The sequence below is a fragment of the Xylaria bambusicola genome, assembly GCF_022495145.1.
Source record: "Xylaria bambusicola strain CBS 139988 unplaced genomic scaffold F5B22scaffold_5, whole genome shotgun sequence".
In the NCBI taxonomy this organism is placed as follows: domain Eukaryota; kingdom Fungi; phylum Ascomycota; class Sordariomycetes; order Xylariales; family Xylariaceae; genus Xylaria; species Xylaria bambusicola.
The window spans coordinates 522749-543119 of record NW_025953558.1 but is presented as its reverse complement, the minus strand read 5'-3'; the positions used below and the strand labels follow the sequence as shown (position 1 = coordinate 543119).

General features: G+C 48.1%; 4 protein-coding genes across 4 annotated transcripts; 3 read left to right on the top strand and 1 right to left on the bottom strand.

Moving 5' to 3' along the window:
* Positions 1-2117: 2117 nt before the first annotated feature.
* On the bottom strand, positions 2118-2966 carry F5B22DRAFT_642883 (ribosomal protein L35Ae; the record flags this gene model as incomplete). The annotated part of the gene is made up of 7 exons (XM_047978193.1): positions 2118-2215; positions 2278-2300; positions 2356-2433; positions 2490-2547; positions 2621-2658; positions 2780-2789; positions 2942-2966. The coding sequence occupies 7 exons, from the start codon at positions 2964-2966 to the stop codon at positions 2118-2120; spliced, it is 330 nt and encodes a 109-aa protein (XP_047834486.1).
* A 1998-nt stretch (positions 2967-4964) lies between these two features.
* On the top strand, positions 4965-7681 carry F5B22DRAFT_416803 (glucose-6-phosphate 1-dehydrogenase). The gene is made up of 7 exons (XM_047971597.1): positions 4965-5348; positions 5526-5598; positions 5659-5679; positions 5748-6092; positions 6161-7100; positions 7162-7307; positions 7363-7681. The coding sequence occupies exons 1-6, from the start codon at positions 5332-5334 to the stop codon at positions 7275-7277; spliced, it is 1512 nt and encodes a 503-aa protein (XP_047834485.1). The 5' UTR covers positions 4965-5331; the 3' UTR covers positions 7278-7307; positions 7363-7681.
* A 1636-nt stretch (positions 7682-9317) lies between these two features.
* On the top strand, positions 9318-13933 carry F5B22DRAFT_642881 (multidrug resistance protein; the record flags this gene model as incomplete). The annotated part of the gene is made up of 10 exons (XM_047978192.1): positions 9318-9473; positions 9526-9603; positions 9662-9689; positions 9744-9831; positions 9888-9942; positions 9992-11909; positions 11964-12048; positions 12241-12334; positions 12387-12556; positions 12613-13933. 10 exons carry the CDS (start codon positions 9318-9320, stop codon positions 13931-13933), a joined length of 3993 nt encoding a protein of 1330 aa, XP_047834484.1.
* A 1930-nt stretch (positions 13934-15863) lies between these two features.
* On the top strand, positions 15864-19356 carry F5B22DRAFT_591986 (uncharacterized protein). Its single transcript, XM_047973884.1, has 4 exons — positions 15864-16132; positions 16274-17590; positions 17656-18028; positions 18091-19356. Exons 2-4 carry the CDS (start codon positions 16434-16436, stop codon positions 18721-18723), a joined length of 2163 nt encoding a protein of 720 aa, XP_047834483.1. The 5' UTR covers positions 15864-16132; positions 16274-16433; the 3' UTR covers positions 18724-19356.
* Positions 19357-20371: the final 1015 nt, after the last annotated feature.

The window sequence follows — 20371 nt, the reverse complement described above, 5'->3', positions numbered from 1 at the left end:
TACTCTCGGTGCACCTCAGCCTCTAGGTACGGTCTAGTTTAAATTCGAGTTTGAGCGCGAGGACCCTGCGTCCTGATTGACCAGGGGCACATCTTGAACAAGGCGGTTCAAACACACGTCGAGGGATAGCGTTACACTAAATTTCCATTCAGAGATTATTCGAACTTGGTGGTCTTGTTCACGCAAGCTAGCCAAGTGACCGAGAAGAACAGCAAGACACAAGGTTTTCTTACCATGCCAAACTACTCCGACGACCTTCTGGCCTGGAGGGAATAGCTATGGGTAACAACGGATTGAGCCAACCAGCCACTCTTATGCGCTCCCTGTGACAAGAGTAAAGCCCGACGACACTGTTACTGCTCATGAGTAGAGCGGCATATATGCTCGTAACCTCCGGCACTTTTGAACACACCTCCTTGAAAAGGGCACGTTGATAGGAGAGTATGTATCCTATCATAGGGACGTGTATAGGTACCGATCTAATCATTCACCCGCCGACAATACGTAGAAAATAAAGGTAGGTAGCGTACCAACACATGTATGTTATGATCGTGTTTCGAGAGAGCATTGACAAGGTTACGCTCTTCTCTCGCCAAACAAGCAATAGATAGCTAGATACGATAGAATAAACAAAATTTAGTTACTTATCCAATTTTGCATATCCATATTCTTATGCCTGCCGAGTATGATGATCTCTTTCCTAAGACGTTTGACATCAGCAGCTACACCATTCTCAACGATAACGTTTTCGTCCCGTGATGTCGGATAGGAGCTGTTTACACATACGCATATCCGCACATATAAGAAAAGACCAAAGTGCCTCATTCCCGTCGACCAGCGAGTCGATATATCCCACCTCGCTGGTCCAGTAGCCCAGTGAAACGTGGTAATTAGCATGAAGGGGGGCAAAGAGTACAGGACCTGTGAGGTTGAGTTAAGTAGTAGAGTAGAGAATACTGATCATCTCGCTCCTCATTTCGTTGAAGTAATTACTCGATCGATGTACAAGGGCTGTGGCAGCTGCTTAGTTCATTTTCGCCTTGAGCCGGGGCCAGAGGAGAACATGCAAAGTCGGAAGGAACGTCACGCCAGCCGCCCACCGCGGATACCATGTATAAGAAGGTGTGGAACAGGTTTTGAAGTAACAAAGACTGAGACCAATACCACGAGCGAGTAGTGTCAGGCACTCGACATTGATACCTTCGTCGATGTGTCCAAGTAAGTCAATGTTCACAGACCTACGTGATAACCCAGTGCACGGAAGAACACAAGTTATACACAGTAACATGATCTCGTCCCTACTACAGCCGATAATAGCGTTAGTCGCCAATATATTGGGATTCCGATGTCTGTCAGTACGCATGCTTACCACTGACTGTAAGCCGTATTAAGGTCTTCGTAGTCCGACTCCCTCATGACGCTGGTTTACGCTTCCTGATGAAATGTCAATGGAGGATCCGCTAAAAGACCAAGGGACGTTATCCAGTAGCTATCAAATAACCCTAGGAATACCAGCATGGAACAATGGGCCTAAGATTCCCAGGGAAGATCGACTTCACTGTACACTGATCTAGACGAAATAGTCTAGGTAGTCAAGACATCGGGCTTCTATAGTCCATGTAGAATAAGACCTCGGCACAGCACAGACGAAGAACTTCGATGGAACAGAATCACTGATCAACACGTGTCGGGAACATAGAGGGGTATTGTGCGATTCCAACGTAGAGAACCGATGATTGCGTGATTGGTATCGAAAGCAAGCTTAGGCTTGTATTAACTCGTATAACATCGTTTTCTTCTCATGGCGGGAGTCACTTCACCGATTGTGAAATTACCAACCCGACCAGAAATATGTACGTGACCAAGCCGTGTACAGCCACAACCAGCGTAAACCGAAGCACCATGTCACACACTCTCTCGCGATCGAGTCCATTATTGTTGTAATAATGCGTTTTCACGCGAGGGATTCGCCGGTCCATCGTTGTTGGTATTTCATTCTGATTTTGGGTGATGCCTAGTAACAAGGCTTAAGCCGGAAACCTTGCCTACCCCTTATGCAGCCAATGCCAAACCTGATGAACCGAATCATACTCCCAACTCCAGCCGGATACCTCCATCTATATCGAAGAGGGGTACAGCATAATGCGAACAGAAGCGCCGAATGAACGGGTGGGAAGAGGGGTCGAAAACTTGGCTCGGACAACGCCAGAGTTGCCTAGAAATCGTGAATGTTAGTAGAGCGCATCGTCGATATAATAATTTACATCTCCGACTGACCGTGAGGACGAGTCACTTTGCCCCTATATAATCGTTAGCATCTCACAAATGTCGAATGATTATAGATTAAAAACTCACCAGATGACTCGGATCTTGGTGCCACGGACCTCCTTCTGGCCCTTGTAGACATATGCGATACGCTTGCCAAGGTAGAAGCTTCTCAAACGTTAGACCTGGAATGAGGACAGATTCGGGTTTCCTCAAGAACATACTTGGCAGCCTTGGGGTCATCAACACCCTCAATCTTGATCAAGCTTGTGCCAGGGTGGGCTATAATCTTCATTAGCACATGCCATACGCAACTCGCTGGAAGGCAAGTCGAAGAAACGGGTAATATGCATACTGGTGTGCTTGTTCCTGACATATGAAAGGTGGCGACCCCTACAGTGTAACTGTAGTTAGCATCATGGTATCTCGCGTGGTCGTAATTGGGTATATTGCACATCGCGGTGTAGCTGATTTCGGCGATTCGAACCGTTGCGAAAGAGACTGGAGTTCTTACTTGACATATACTATGTAGATAGTCAGCACAGGATCGATCAATACAGATAGCCGCAATCCATCACATCAGGTAGGATTGGCGCAGGTATACGTCTGCTTCTCTACGCAAGGGCGAGGCATCCGGTTGGGGCAGACGACGGCAAGGAAACTCGGAAAATCTTACATCTGTGACCTGATTCAGAAGGCATCTTGACGGTGGCTATTGTGACGCTCTGGTATCCTTTGGGGAAGGGAACTGCGTGCGCTGGGGGTTAGTAGTCGTCGTGATGTCCGAACCTCGAAGGTTGACTGACCGAAGCGGATTGACGAAGGGGACCTGGTTGCGTGGGTTTAGCGAGCCCTGCGCCACTAATAATTCACACTACAGAAAAATATTCCATTGGGTTCAGTTTTTGGCAAGTTGTGTGTGAGACTACTGATAAGATAAGACAAGCCACAGGCGTGGCTGAGAGCTGCGTGGGTGGACTTCCGCTGACTTACCTAAGTAACCAGACTCTGCCAGACCAACCCTCTCTAGAACACACCCCACATGGATTGTTCGACTGGACGGTTCACCACTACCCCCAACTTTCACTAACAGCGCCTAGCCTGCTGTCAGAGCAATTATCACGGCTCATGAATTTCCTTGGTACCCCCTCGGGCGGTATCGTCATCGCTTGTAACTAGCGATTCTAGTCCCCAAGGTTCATGACGTTGGCTATCTTATCGTAACGAGCGAGTGTCTCCAAGCTAGAACCACAGGTGGGTGATCAATCAACGCAGCGTGCTCTGGAACAATGTAAATACTGGCTCACTAAGCAACCAAGTTGGTGTGTAACTGCGAGATCATCTTATCTCCGGAAGCGCCATTTAAGAGAGTACAGGGGAACAAGACCCAGCCCTCGTGGACTGATTGCACCGACAATGGGATGTTTGTAAGCTCATAACTCCGTCCCTCCCAGCGATTCATCCGCCACCGATACTCTGTTGAGTAGTATAGCTGGGGGTATAATACACATACCTACTCCGATATGGTTCGCTCGGACTCTTAGTAAGGACGTCACAACTACCTCCTAGCTATTCATGCTGCTGTGTGCCTACTACCTACTACTACATTGTATACCACATTGTAAGTAGTTGGGCCGAGGCTGGGTATTAAGCATAGCTAGGTAAAGAAGACCGTGGGAAGCCGTCACTTCTGCATGATACCTATAGTATACATGCCAGAAATTTCAAATTAGCCCCGAGGCCACTGTTCAGTCATCACTTATTTGAAAGGCGGACTGAGTACTTGGCTCTTGCAATCGGCGGTGTTTCGCTGTCAAAACCCCTGGTGCGCACGATAGAACGTGACCACAGCACATGGTTTACTCAAGGGCTTTGCATCCTTCTGGGTTTCGAGCACTACTTCGTACATACACTGCATAGTACGTGCATACGGGAACCGCATATCCCGCTCACAGCTAGTAACCGACATGTGGGATGTAGCGTATATGCGTCGAAGCCACCGAACATTAGCAACATGGCGACGTCGGGAATGTGCTGTTTGTAGTAAGTTGTCTACACTAATATAAGTATCTGGTCGGTGAATACTTAGATAGGTAGACAGATAGATGAGGCTAGACGGGGCCGCCTTTCGGCGATAAACCTCGACTCGCTCGGCGCGTGGACTGGTAGACAACTAATAATCGTCACAACGGCGCCTGACACGGAGATATCGAGAACCTGCTGGCGGGAATAGCCTGCTATTTCTACTAAGTAATGAAAATAAAAACCCGAACAAGGCAGATTGGGTAGGTAGATACTGGCGAGACTGGCGAGACTGGGTACGGTGCAGCATGCAGAGAGAAGAGAAGGCCAAGGACGAGACTGAGAGGGCGAGAGCGGGACCTGAGTAAGCTATCTCAACCCCGCTGTGGGCATCCTTTTGCTTGGGCGTTCCAATGACGTGCAAGTGCGCCGGGCTCGCAGCCTTCGTCCCCTATCGGCGACATCCAGGTTACCCACGTCCTACCGGCCGTCGCAAGCTACGAGTCTGCCATCCTTACGATCGGCTGCGCGTACCTACTTTGTAGCTCGTAGCTCAGATACCTGCCTCTCCGGAGGGTGCTAGCCTTTAGGTAATACCGAATACACCGAATACATACTGTATCCCGTTGCGCGTGTTCTCCGCGGCGCAAACACAGTGATAATAATATTAATGACCACGCTATCGATACATCCCACGGCCACGCTCCCAAGTTGCTTCTACGTAGAGGTACCCGCACAGGTACCTGAGGGGGGGGAATGTGCACCTGGTGGCCCTGTGTAAGCTCCCTGTAAGCTCCCTTGCTGCTTGCCGCTGGCTTGCTCCAGCTGTTTCTTTCCGCCCGCTCCGCTGACTCTGGATTTCTGGGATTTCTGGCCGCCTCGACCTCTCCTGCCAGTCTGGGGAGTCCCCTTATTCCACCTCTTCTCTGCAACCACCAGGACTATTTCCAACCACCTCATCTCTCATTTCCACTTACGATTCCTATCTTCCCTCTACTCCTGCTCTCTCTGTATCCCAATTTCTAGCCCGTCTCGCGAGACACAATGGACCACTCATTAGGGTAAGAATGAACCCCGCCTCTGCCCCGCCATTTCATCACCCATTGTGAAATATCTCGAGTTTCGAGTCGCCGCGAACGGCACACAACTCGATGCTGCGATAAGCTGCCACGAGCTGCGAACGATGCACCTAGATATAACGTATTAGAGGGTTGCTATGCTGACTGTTCGTGCTGTAGTTCCGTGGAGCTGAAGGACAGCACGGTCATCGTCGTCCTCGGCGCCTCCGGCGACCTTGCGAAGAAGAAGACCGTCAGTGATCATGCCCCATTCTGGCTATCTAAGAGTCTCTTGTGCTGACTTGATGAATAGTTTCCTGCGCTCTTCGGTCTTGTGAGTATACAATTTGCGCAAACCAAAATTAGAATGCAATGTAGCTAGCCAAGCTAACATTCCTCGAGTACCGCAACCAATTCCTTCCCAAGGACATCAAAATCGTCGGATATGCACGGACAAAGATGGACCATGAGGAGTACCTAAAGCGAGTCAAGTCGTACATCAAGACGCCTACAAAGGATATGGAGACACAACTGGCAGACTTCTGCAAGCTGTGCACTTACGTGTCAGGACAATACGACCAGGACGAGTCCTTCCACCAGCTCACCAAACATCTCGAGGAACTCGAAAAGGGCCAGACAGAGACTCACCGTTTGTTTTACATGGCTCTTCCTCCTAGCGTCTTCACATCTGTCTCCCAACACCTCAAGCGATGCTGCTACCCCAAAAACGGCATCGTTCGTGTGATCGTAAGTGTTTTTCTCCTTACCATGTGCCAGACAAAAGACGTAATACTCATGGGTCGCTGGAAACGTAGATTGAGAAGCCCTTTGGGAAAGATCTAGCCAGCTCTCGCGAATTACACAAGGCCCTTGCGCCCGACTGGAAAGAAGACGAGCTTTACCGTATCGACCACTATCTTGGAAAGGAGATGGTCAAGAACATCCTTGTTCTTCGCTTTGGTAACGAGTTCTTTGGTGCTACTTGGAACCGACACCACATCGACAATGTCCAGATCACCTTCAAGGAACCTTTCGGCACGGAAGGGCGAGGTGGTTATTTTGATGAGTTCGGTATTATCCGTGATGTGATGCAAAACCATTTGCTCCAGGTTCTGACGCTGCTTGCCATGGAACGCCCTATTTCCTTCTCGTCAGAGGACATTCGTGATGAGAAGGTTCGAGTGCTTCGCGGTATCCCTGCAATTGAACCCAAGAACGTCATAATTGGCCAATACGGCAAGTCTCTGGACGGCAGCAAGCCTTCATATAAAGAGGACGACACCGTTCCCAAGGACTCGCGCTGCCCAACATTTTGCGCTCTCGTTGCTTATATCAAGAACGAAAGGTGGGATGGCGTGCCCTTCATCATGAAGGCTGGCAAGGCGCTCAACGAGCAGAAGACGGAGATTCGAATTCAATTCAAGGACGTTACGAGCGGTATCTTCAAAGACATTCCCCGAAACGAGCTTGTAATGCGTATCCAGCCCAACGAAAGTGTTTACATCAAGATGAACTCCAAATTGCCAGGTCTAAGTATGCAGACGGTCGTCACAGAACTTGATCTCACATACCGCCGCCGGTTCTCGGATTTGAAGATCCCCGAGGCTTACGAGTCACTCATCCTTGATGCTTTGAAGGGTGACCACTCCAACTTCGTCCGAGATGATGAGCTGGATGCTAGCTGGAGAATATTTACACCGCTGCTGCACTACCTCGACGACAACAAGGAGATTGTCCCCATGGAGTACCCCTATGGTGAGTACCAACGAACGCGCGGCGTTGTATTATACAAGATACTGATGATTCGTTCCGGTAGGGTCTCGTGGACCGGCTGTGCTAGATGACTTCACGTCATCATATGGGTACAAGTTTAGCGATGCGGCGGGTTACCAATGGCCCACGACCTCGGCGGCGCCGCCCAACAAGTTGTAAGTCGATACAGCGTCGGTTCTGCAAACGAATGTTAGGCAGCCTTGTTTCGTCATTCTTGGTCAGGTATTAACGCGCGAGGTTATAGTTAAAAGTTCATCGTCACGTCGAGTATAAATATGGGATCTGGTCGGCAATCTAGCGTAAGGCAAAACAAAGATACCCGACTCGAGCACGTCGCAATTCAGCAAGAGCGGTTAGAAGGGCCGGTTCAAGGGTTATAGTTATGTTGGCGCTCTGTGATGATTGCAATGCTCTGCTACTCAAGGATAGAAAAAGGAATTAGGTCTTGTGAATAAATATCTACAAAATATTTGATTTATGGTAACACTGGCGGCAGCGGTTGCTATGTGGAAGGAGGAGAAATGGGAGATGGGTTGGGACGGCTGGGAGATCCTTTCAGTTGGTAGTAGGTAGTTCGGGAAATTCACGGTGCCGGGTCATTTTCGTGCCCAGGTCTAAATCACATCTTGCAGCAGCCCCAATTCGTCAAGTCCATCAATGGCCAAATTCAATGTTGCCCAGGGTCTAAGCCGAAGATCTAAATGATGTACTCTATGCACAGGTGCGTCAGGCGAGTGAGTCAACCGGTCTTTTGATGTGAGTTTTTCTTGCTCTGATATGACCGTATTTCGTATTCTTGGTCAGGTATTTCGTTTATTGGCGGGCGTAACTGGGGTCGATGCGAACTTGGATCTAAGCACGGTGCGACCGAGGGGCATGACCAACAACCAACGCATGGCGATGAATCACCACTAAGATGAAGATGTCTTCAAACTAATGTACACTATTTCTTCTCGATATAGATGATAATGATGATGATGATGATGTTGAATACGGTTCCAAAGAGAATCAATCAATCAATCAAGAGATGGGAATGGTGAAGAGATACACGCTAGCGGCATCTATACGGCGTATTCAGCTGTACTATACCCAATTTAGTAGGTATATGTACTTCGTACCTACTTATGTGTATGTAGTACTACTTAATGCACTACGTACTGTAGCAATTTAGAAGGGAGCAAATGTTGCCCATTCCTGATGGTTGATAGATACTGCCAGACATTCCTCGCTGCCCATCTTACTTACTATTACGTACCTCGAGACATCCATTTGTCCACCCTGCGTGCCCTTGCCAGAGACTATCGAAGACCCTGTAGTCAGCAATGCCTAAGTAAGACTTTGGGGCAGATTTGGGGGATTAAAGGGGGGCCACAATCCCGCCAAGCCAGAGCAAATCTGTAGCGGCTGTAGATCTCCTCCCTGGCTCATCGGCGGCCAAGACAAGGATGTCGCTGCCTACGGCTTGCCCCCGGGGTCCCGGGTTCATCAAATTTCCCGCCGCACCGTGATGGCAGTGTCAAGTTTCCAAGCTGCCAAGAGCGCAGGGCCAGATCAGACACGCTCGATTCGATTCGATTGATACGCCGTAAAATGTCTTCTATCTTCTATATTCTATCCCACTTCTTCTATACTCCTTAACTTCCATACGTGTCGATAGCGTTTTTTTTGCATTTAGTTCGGGCCATCTAAACCAACACCTGCGTGTTGTTCGTGGGAATAATAATCAGTTATTCTTTTATCTTTCGTAACACTCCCTCAACCCCTAAGACCCCAGCACAGCAAACTCGACCTACATATAGGACAAAGACGAAGGCTTTTAGGACAGCCTTACACCTAGTCTTCACTAGAGCCTTCCACTCCTATCTAAATAGGCACCCGTATATCTCAGTTTTTCTTGCTGCTTCGATGCAGAGCTCTTTCTCAATCTTGCTGTAACGTGTACTCTTTTGAAACACGTCCATATCCTTTGGCTTTAGCTCTGCTTTAGCCCCCTGCGAGCATATAGCCTTTGCAACGACACGCATGAAACAGAGTCTGCAAATCCTCGAGCTTGCCTCTGTTCTATTATGTCTAAAAAAAGCGTTTTGATTACCAAACTTGACTCTTAGATATTCGGCAAGCCTAGCTCGTTGAGCATTCAAGCTCTAACAATAAAACCGACAGGTCTGTGGGACTCCCGGCCAATTTTATCATCTCGCCATGGGGGCAGAGCTTCCAGAGACTAGCCAGTCGGTTTCAGAGGGGACTGAGAAACCAGCTGTTGTCACCCCTCCTGATCATACTACTAAAGAAGAAGAGGCCGAACAAGATGCGAAGCTACATCCCGAGCGAGAAGCGGCTTTCAAGGACTACCTCGTTAGTACTGCCCTTATATCCATTATATTGGACGTATCTGACTGTAGAATAGCGAGTCTTTAGTTATGCTCGAGGATGGGATCTCCCTCTTTTTGCTCTAGCTGCCGTGGCGGCCGCAGGAGCAGGAGTTGTATGTTGGAATCTTGCCGGCCCATCACTCCTGAGAGGTAGCTAATACTATTCTACAGACTCTCCCATTAGTTAATATTATCTTTGGTAAATGACATATCTTGAGCATATTCTATCGCATGCTGGCTAACCCACTTATAGGCAGGCTTGTCAACCAGTTCAACGGCTACTTCCTCGATCCACCAACACTTACTCGTCCTGAGTTTCAAGCTTCGCTGAATAGACAAGCGTAGGTCCAGTGCTCATTTGACCTGGTATTCGATTATTGTGCTCACTTCCGTCTAGACTATATCTCTTCGTGATTTTCTTAGCCAGATTCACCCTGGCTTACCTTAACAAGGTACAAATTTTGCTCGCTACTTGCTATGTAAATATACTTACGGAATTAGTTCGCATACCGTATGATAGGCATTCGGATGTCAGCTGCCATTAGACTTGATTACTTGCGTTCCCTATTCGGTCAAACCATTCATGTACTCGACTCTATGCCTCCGGGCGCAGCAGCGGGAACCATAACAACAACTGCAAACACTTTGCAGCTTGGTATCTCCGAGAAACTTGGTACACTCATCGAGTATACGTCTACTATTATCGCCGCCATTATCATTGCCTACACTTACAGCTGGTCCCAGGCCCTCGTTACTAGCTCCGTTATCCTATTTATTAGCTTGGTCCTAGGTGTAGTGGTGCCATTTGTTCTCAAGGGTACCGGACGGCTCACTAGAGCTGAGACAAAAGCCTCTGCCATAGCCAGCGAGGCATTCTCATCCATCAGGATGGTCACTGCTTGTGGTGCCGAGGACAGGATGGCGAAACGATTTGCTGTCTGGGTTGCTGCCGCCAAGAGACATGGACAGAAAACATCACCTTTCCTGGGTCTCCAGTTTGGTCTCATTTTCTTCTCCATTTTCGCGACATTCGGCCTTTCCTTTTGGTTCGGTACGAAATCTTTTCGTGAGGGCCGCATTGGTGATGTAGGTACTGTCACCGTTGTACTCTTTTCCGTGTTTCTACTCGTCTTCTCCTTAGAGCGAATCTCGACTCCACTTATCGCTATTGGTAAAGCCACAGTGGCCGCGTGCGAGTTCTTTATTGTTATCGACGCACCTCGGCCCATCCAGGGAGAGCTAAAAGAGCCCGACGTCTCCGCAAGTAACGATATTGTCTTCAAGGATGTCGACTTTGCCTACCCTAGTCGACCGCACGTCAAGGTCTTGGATGAGCTTAACCTCACTATTGAAGCAGGGAAGCTTACAGCCATTGTTGGTCCTTCAGGCTCAGGAAAGAGTACCATTGTTGGACTGGTAGAACGCTGGTATACCCTCCATGATCAGCACATTATCGCCAAGGCGATCGATAAACAGGCGAAGAAGGCAGAAGAAAAGAAGAAAAACAAGAAGAAGAATAAGAAGAAGTCAACGAACCCTGAAGACGAATCAGATGACGATGAACCCCAACCCGAGCCAGAGTCTACGGGCGCTGCTATTGAACTGAAGGGCTCCATATCGACTTGTGGCCATGAGCTCGACGACATGCAGCTAAAGTGGTGGCGATCTCAGATTGGCCTTGTGCAACAGGAACCTTTTCTCTTTCACGATACTGTATACAAAAACGTCGCTTATGGTCTGATTGGCTCGGGAATGGAGAATGAAACCGAGGAACGGAAAAAGGAACTGGTCAGGGAGGCTTGTAAGGAAGCATTCGCAGATGAATTCATTGATCGACTTCCCGACGGCTACGAGACTATGGTTGGAGATAACGGGATGAAACTCTCTGGAGGGCAACGCCAGCGAATCTGTATTGCTCGAGCCATCATCAAGCGACCTAAGATTCTCATTCTCGACGAAGCAACATCGGCAATCGATGTACGTGGAGAGCGTATCGTTCAGGCTGCACTAGATCGGGTCTCGCAGGGTCGAACCACCATCACTATTGCGCATCGTTTATCTACAATCAAGAAGGCCGATAGAATTGTTGTGCTGAAGAAAGGCAAGGTCGTTGAATCAGGGAACCACGAGTCCCTACTTCAGAACGACAAAGGTGTTTACTATGGACTTGTTCACGCACAACAGCTCTCGCTCGGTGAGCCCACTGATGCCAGTGACTCTGAAGAACCAGAAGAGGAAGATATTGCGGCTATTCTCACCCGAGAGAAGAGCGCTGCTGTGTCAGATATGGCAGATGAGTCAAAGCCAGAAGGCTGGAAGAATCGGGGCTTAATTGGTAGTTTCGGCAAGCTGCTATATGAGCAGCGTAGTCGATTCCCTAACTATTTTGTTATTATTGTAGCAGCTGCAGCTGCAGCATGTGAGTATTCCTCCAATTGTCTTGCTTGGAATTTAGCTAGCTAACAGCCATTAGCCAATGCACCGCTACAGGCGTGGCTATTTGCGAAAATCATTGTAGTCTTCCAGTACATCAATGACTTGCCCAAATTCACTTCAGAGTAGGTTTTTCTGTCTTACCCAGTATCCGCATAAGCCCTCTCTGATTGTAGCCTATCCCACTTCCCCCAAAGTCGCTCGATGCGAGGGAGTGTTTATCTCCTTTTGAATAAGCACTCTAGGTGGCACCTTATTTCTCGTCGTCTAACTCTTTTATGGTGCTTGCTTCATCAATTTACTAACTTATTTCCCAGGGCTAACTTCTGGTCTTTGATCTGGGTTATTCTGGGTATTGGCGTCGGCATCTCTTACTTTACTCTTACTCTCATATCTACCCGTCTAGCCTATGTAAGTCCATCCCAACGAACTATAGATATATAAGCTTACAAAAGCCTTGTAGCACGTGTCTTCGACCTATAGGCAGCAGTACTTTGAGGGTATATTGTACCAAAAGACCTCATTCTATGACGCAGAAGAGAACTCGGCCGGGACCCTCACTGCTAGGGTCGGAGGTGATCCTAAACAGTTGGAAGAGTTGCTCGGAGTAAACATGGCACTGGTGTACACGTCGTATGTAACTTTCTATTCTCCATACACGCACATCTTTATTGACCCCATATGTTTAGATTCTTCACTTTGATCGGCGCTCTTGCTATTGCTTATGCCTTTGGGTGGAAACTTGCCTTGGTGGCCACGACTGTCACTGCACCAATTGGTCTGCTTGCCGGCTATTACAGATTCAAGTATGAACTAGAGTTTGAAAAGATGAATAATGCCGTGTTCGCCGAGTCTTCGCAATTCGCTGCCGAAGCAATTGGCGCCTTCCGAACCGTCTCATCTCTTACCCTCGAGGATACGATTACTACTCGCTACGAAGGCTTGTTAATGGGCCACGTAGGAGAGGCTTTCCGAAAGGCAACCTGGAGGACTCTCATTTTCGCCTTCTCTGATAGCGTAGGTCTTGCTGTGCAGTCTTTGATCTTTTGGTACGGCGGTACTCTTTTGGCTTCGCGCGAGTACGGTATCCTGAATTTCTTCGTTTGTTACATCGCAGTTATCCAGGGAGCCGAAGGCGCTGGTCAAGGGTTCAGTTTTGGTCCGAATGCAGCGCAGGCTACGGCCGCAGCTAACCGTATCTTAAGCATCCGTGAGTCGCGCAACAGAGACAGAGACATCAACACAGCGCAGATTCCCGACGCCGAGGGTGGTGTTAAAATTGAACTGAAGGATGTGCATTTCAGGTATCCCTCCAGAAATATTTCGATCTTCAAAGGAATCAATATCACCATCGAAAAGGGGCAATTTGCTGCACTTGTGGGCGCCTCCGGTTGTGGAAAGACGAGCATTATCTCCCTGCTAGAGCGTTTTTACGAAGTTCCCCGTGGCCAGATTCTCGCTAATGGAACCGATATCTCCACGTTGGATGTCTTTGAATACCGTAAGAAACTGTCACTCGTGGCGCAAGAGCCGACTCTGTTTCAAGGGACATTGCGCGAGAATATTCTTCTCGGTGTGAACCCTGATTTGATTTCGGAGGAGCAGTTACATGCCGTGTGTCGCGATGCCAGTATCCATGACTTCATCATCTCGTTACCTGATGGCTACAATACCGAAATCGGCAGTCGTGGTGTATCGTTGTCCGGCGGCCAGAAACAGCGTATCGCCATTGCGCGTGCACTCATCCGGCAACCTAGCATCTTATTGCTTGATGAGGCCACCAGCTCTTTAGACTCGGAGAGTGAGAAACTAGTGCAGGCAGCCTTTGAACGCGCCGCATATGGCCGGACTATGGTCGTCGTCGCTCACCGTCTTGCCACCGTGCAGAATGCCGATGTCATTTTCGTCCTCGGCGAAGGAAAAGTGCTTGAGCAAGGTTCACATGTCGAGCTCCTGAAGAAGAGGGGCGTCTACTGGAATATGTGCCAGAGTCAAGCTCTGGACAGGTGATGCGCGCCTTAATGTATCAATCAAATCCAACTCATTCTTCAACATTTTCCCAGAGCAGCGGCAGTCTGAGCAGTCCCCTTCTTAGGGAGAAGACACCGTGCTCTAGATTTTCGAAATACTTGTATATAATCGTCAAATCCCCAATTGATCATAGAACTGGGAACGCTCAGCTTAACTCAATCTTTCGGGGAAAGAATACAACATAGCAATTGTACAATAATACCGTAGAAGCTTTCAATTCTTAACGCTGAGTTATCAAGTTATATTACTCTGCATTGTTTATCATATTGAAGGAGCATGCCATGTGCGCACACAAGGTGTAAAATGTAACGAGAGGTGAGATCTCTGCACTTGAGAATTGTACAAGAATAGTTGTTGATTTGTATTCCTGGTCAATGTGTTCCGCTCTCCTACCGTTTCGGACTTTCAGATATCTAGGGCGGAGGTATGCAAATCGAAACAGCGTTCCAATTCCATCAATGAGAAGGGCCAGTACGATCGATCATATTCAGCAAAACGTTCAGCCCTTGCTGTCTCCGTTAAAACTCAGCTGAGCAAGCTTTTGAGCTGCGTCCTGAGTTTTATGGATATAAATGTGCACGGGAAACGCATTCTCAGCTGCTACTCCGCCGAAGTAGCCTTCTTCTCCCTCTCCGATCGGAATCTCCACGCCGGTGGATGAGATCCTGGATAGATATTTTGGGCTTTTGGATACGCTGTATAAGGATAGGTTGAGGAATTTTGTCTTGTTCACCATTCCGCGTAAGTCGTCATCTCCCCTTCCTGCCTCCCCTCCCCTCCTCTTCATTTTCTCCTTAGATATCATTACAATTTTATTAGCAAAATCATCACTAGTAGGTCCTCATTAGTTCACTTTATGGTAGCATTCGATCGTGCACCCGCCTTCATTTACGAAAGCGCGGATAGAGTGGCGTCTCTGCGGTCGGATATCAAGACGTACAACGCAGCCTTGTCGACGCGTCTGGCGACGTTCAAGTCAGCGCACGGCGACGCTGTTCGATACCACGCCGACTTTTGAGACGGCGATTCATAATCCCACGGCTTATGGCGCCGCCGATAACACCTGCATTAGCGGCGACGGGACGAGTTGTCTGTGGGCTGACTCGTACCACCCTGGGCTTGCTATATGAACTCCTTGCTGAGGCGCTCGTCAAGGCTGTGGATTTCTTCTAGGTTGGAAATTACCAGGCTACTTGATAGGATGGCTTGGTCCCAGAAGCGTTAGAAGTTCCCCGTGTCTCATTATTGCTATTTCATCTAAACCACTAGGTATGTATAAAATGCTGTTTATATAGTATATATATAATATTATATCGATACATATTACCTACCTACCTACCTTTGCAACGCTTGCCTCTCTTGAGACGTTGTTCCAAGCTGCTTATCCCTTCCCTCTCCCTTTTCTTCTTGTTGTATAAACCAAAGTCTCAACAATAATAATACCAACACATCCAACAATAATGGGAAAGGTATAGAGCTGAGCAACACTAGAAAAAGGGAAACTTTATTAACAAAAGTTCTGCTTCCCTTCACCTAGGTAAAGGGATCTCTCACGTAACTCTCCTTCAAGGTAATTTTCACATGGATCTGAGTGAAGGCAAATAACAAGGGGAAAGACTCACATTCACAAGAACATTACAACAACACTCTTGATCTGATTAACCACAACTTCACTTTGAACGGGATTTCCTTCACAACAAAGCTCTGTAAATCTGGTCCTGGTGAATGTATCTTCGTACCCAGTTGTACCCAATTGTCGCTCCTGCCGTGCCTGACAATATCCAATATCCAACTTGACAGACCCATTCTAGGATTAGCGTTCTTTTTTAGCGTCCAGGGTAGCTGTCACGTAGCGCCATTGCAGCACCATTTTAGCGTCATGGAGGGTGATGATAACGACGATAAGGCGATAAGACAAGTCCTAGTGCCCGAGACGATAACGAGAATGATAGAATGACGGCACCTTCCTCACCTCTCACTGACTGACTGCCTGGCTGGCAGGTGGAGTGAAGTTGCTCGTCGGCTCGGCCTCGACAAGTCATCACGAGATAGATCACCACCAACTTCCTGTCCTCACATGTCCTTGTCCTCAACCATCCCCAGCCTGCAACACATTCCCTCAAATTTCAATACAACTACCTAGTTATATACTTTTCCTGTGCCCCCAGGGGTTGCAAAGTAAGTTAAGATACCCTGCCTTATCGCGCCTGTTTATCTTCCGCTTCTAGATCCCAGCAAGTTCGCATGAGCCCCTTCAGACATCCCACATTGTGCGCCTGGTAATAGGCTGGGCAAGGCTGACTCTCCCCCCTTTTCCAGTACACATTCAACCACAAGCATAGTTACCGCAAATAGTCTTAGTTGCAGCGATCGGGTTATCTACTTCGCGATCGAGTGCTGTTGAAACACACCTCCCACACTATCCGCCCTCCGATGACCGGTGCCACGATCCTCGAGTCCGCATGGTCCATGTTTCGACATGTCTGACTTACCTGAGAACCACGGTCAGGGGCAGCCTTCTCCGCAGAACGCCACAGCATCTTCTAGTCACGGTCCAGGAGAGCCCGGCGGCCCTAGCGGTGCCCGTCGAAATGTCACGGTGAATAGAACTCGCAGTGCCATCATCGATGACAATCATAGTGAGGCCTCTACCAGCAATGAAACAGAGGGAGCTGGCAGTTCCGTTCCTTTCCAGCCTGTGTATGGAACCAATGGCAACAATAACACCGATAACACTGACACTGAGGGCACGGAGACAGACACTAAGGATCTCCGTTTCCCACTCCCTGCAACCCGTCATGAAAACACTCCTGAGCCCAACATCCCTCAACAGCTACAAGCTTATCTAGATACTGGCGCTGGCGTCGATGGTGCCCCTACTCCAAATCACATGGGCTCGAATAGTGACGGAGCAAATGGTGATGAGGAGCAGGCCCCGTCCAGCACACCTTCAACTCCTGAGCAACAAGACCTTGGGGAGCAACCTGACAACGCTGCAGCTACACAAGGCAACACAAATAACCAGCCAGATGTGGTCGACAATAATGAGGGTGATGAGAATGATGAGAATGAAGAGGGCTCCAACAGCACAAGTACTTCCACTGACTCCCCTCATTCACACAGACCTCCCGGTCCTGGTCCTCCGCCCCCACCAAGCCAGGGAGGCTCCGCTGGTCAAGCTAGTGGCACAGGAAATAGAGATAATGAACCCTCTAATCAAACTTCAAGCACAAGCTCAAACCCAAGTTCTCAAACCACCACTCAAGGGCAAAGCCGTGCCAGTGGTAGCAGTTCCCATCATCAACAGGCGGGTCATGATGCCTTGTCTTCTGCCCGAACATCTAATTGGGGCGTTGAGGCCACTACATCAATCTCGGAGGACAATGATGATAATGCTCACACCCATTCTCAAGAAGTAGGCCAACTTGAACGTCAGCTCCCAGTGCGAGTACCATTGGCGGGGGGAGTGTCATCGTCGCCTATGAATCCAATGACACCAAACATTGTGCAGAGACAAGAGCAGCCAGCCATACCTCAGGAATTTACATTACCTAGATGGCAACCAGACTCAGAGGTAAACGAGTGTCCCATCTGCGGTGTGCAATTCAGCATGTTTTATAGGAGACATCATTGCAGGTAAGTTGCCCGCATTTGTTGGAGGATTCCAGTGTTGTTCCTGATTAATAATTGTTTTGTGGTAGAAAATGTGGAAGAGTAGTCTGTGACAGATGCTCGCCTCATCGCATCACCATTCCTCACCAGTACATCGTCCGACCACCTGGCGACTTAGGACCAGCTCCACAACGCTTAGTCCCTGGAGTTGAAGGCAGCATAGCAGACTTCGGCGTCATTGGAGGAGGAGAGCGAGTTCGACTGTGCAACCCCTGTGTTCCTGATCCAAACACAACACCCCCTCAACCTCATCGGTCCTCTCAGTCCACTGTCACGGATGGACGATCGTCGCGCACCAGGCTCTCCAGCAACTCAGTAAGCCATTACAATGCTGGTCCAAGACCACATCCACGCCATGTACCCCAGAACTACAATCATGGCCGAACCAGAAGTGCAACTACAGTCAGTCCAACTAAAGAAGAACTTAACACCCAAACCAGTATTGTTAACGTACTTTCTTATAGAGTACCGGGCAAGGTCCAGCATACTTTGCCTTTGCCCCTTATTCATCTTCTTCCGGTCAATACCCTAATCCTACTTACTTCCCTCAACATCCTCTGTCTCAGCGACATGTCTCGGGTAGTAGGCTTCAGTATGCTCCTCCAACAGGACACTCTGGTAGGGATCATGGCGACTGGTTCTCGGCCTCAGGCTCGGGTCTAAACCGACCTCTGCCTAGAACACCAACGCCGGAACGGGAAGTCCCTGAGGAAGATATCTGCCCTGTGTGTCACAAGGAGCTACCATCCAGAACCCTCGCTAACTTTGAAATTCTACGAGAAACTCACATCAATAACTGTATTTCTTCCCATAGTAATTACGGAGGCAACCGTGCTGTGCCTACCATAGGACCCGGAAATCATGGAACACCTCCGCCACGAACCACTCGAAGAACTAGGATATTCCCATACATTGCGACAGAAAAGGACTGTGTCAATGATGCGGAATGTACAATCTGCCTTGAGGAGTTCCAGGTTGGTGATGAAATGGCACGTTTGGAGTGTTTCTGCCGCTTCCACCGCTCGTGCATCGATTCATGGTTTGTGGGACATCCAGGTCGTTGTCCTATCCATCAACATGATAGCTTCGGTTATTGACGAAGCTAGTCACCAAATTTTCTTTACAACCTCATGATACCCACGGATCAGCATGATATGTCCTGGCTTTTGGGGACCTGTTATTTGCATCAAAAGCATTTGATATTTTCGCGGCCGTTCGCCTTTCCTCTCAGTCTTTGGGCAAGCTTCCTGTCTCGGTTGTAGATACTCGTCTCCCCTCCATTTGAAGGGCCTGTTTGTTTGTTTTTCTTTTACCCGATCTTTTTCCAAGCAGCAGGTCGGAGACTGCCACAAGTCACCCGGCACAAGATCAAGTCTCTTTGTTTTTGTTTTTTTTACAACAACGGAAAGGTCACTTGGGCGTTGGCGTTTGGGTTATTATACAAGCTTCTAGGTTGCCGTTGCATTGGCATGCTTTCTTGCATCTACTATTGGCACACTTCTTGCATCCACACTTTGCATTCTGGTATTCAGATCTGTTTGTTTTTGGCATGGCACGGTGTTGAGGTGTCAATCAAAGTTTGACAACCAGAGTCACACATGTGTCTTCAGGCTTGTTGTAGTATAAATTGCTTTTTTCCTCATAGCTACAGGACAGATTCAGTTACTCCCCTAAGAGTATACTTGTATGCAGATATGCAAATCAGAATCAGAATTATACCAAGTCACTCATGTTGAGCTTACTGCACCGCTCCTTGTGATGTGTGTGAATGTTGTCGGTATGCTGATATGCAACTGAAAGTATATTAATTGACACAACATACCACATAGTTAATGACAGAAGAGCACCCCCACGCCTTCTGGAGGATTGGCTTGGATGTGATATATATAGATGGGTGCGTTAAATCGCATGAGGAAGGTGGCAGGACATGAATAAATGTATGGTCTGTATGTGCATAGTACATGCATGCTTAAAGTATTTTGGTTCTGGGTCCGGTTCATACTTGTCATAGGAGGCACAGACTGTAGATATATCGACATAAGGCATATATGTATGTGTATGTATATGTGGTGTTATCGCAGAATGTAAAATGACTACTAACTGCACTTAACTATTCTTATTTTTCTTGGTTAACAGGGATTACGTACTGGCCTACTTGTTGACCTATTGGCTGGATGGATAGCTTGGTTACGCATCTGGAAAATGATAATTTATATGTTTTGAATATTTTCGTTCGTATATTTGCCCTGGCGTGCTTTGTTACCTTGCCTACATGCGGAATGTGTGAGTGAGGGAATAGGTTCAGGGGATGAGGAGACGGGGAGGTGCAATGAGAGGATAACTTATCTGATTTGGTCTGAGCAGTTCGTGTTGGGATGGAGGCGTGATAGGCTTGGTGAATTGGGGAGGGAAGTATGGAGGGAAGAAAGAAGATGGGAGAATGAATACTTTACTCCTTTTCTCTTGGAGTTTTGTTCTATTTTGTTGTCTTTTGATGGGAGAGCAGGTTAAGAGGGCGGTTTTTGCTTTTTCTTATCTCTTCTTTTCTTCTGCTTTGCTTCCTATTCCATCTCTTTTAGGGGGTTGCTATCTCTCTCTTACCCTCTCTCTATATATGTATATTTGTATGTGTATTATCCTCCATGTAAGTCTTTCTGACGTTCTTCCTCTTCCTATTCTGCGTGTGCGACCTAGCATGTGGAATGTAAATGTATTTTGTTATTGTTTCTCTTCTTCTCCTCTGTC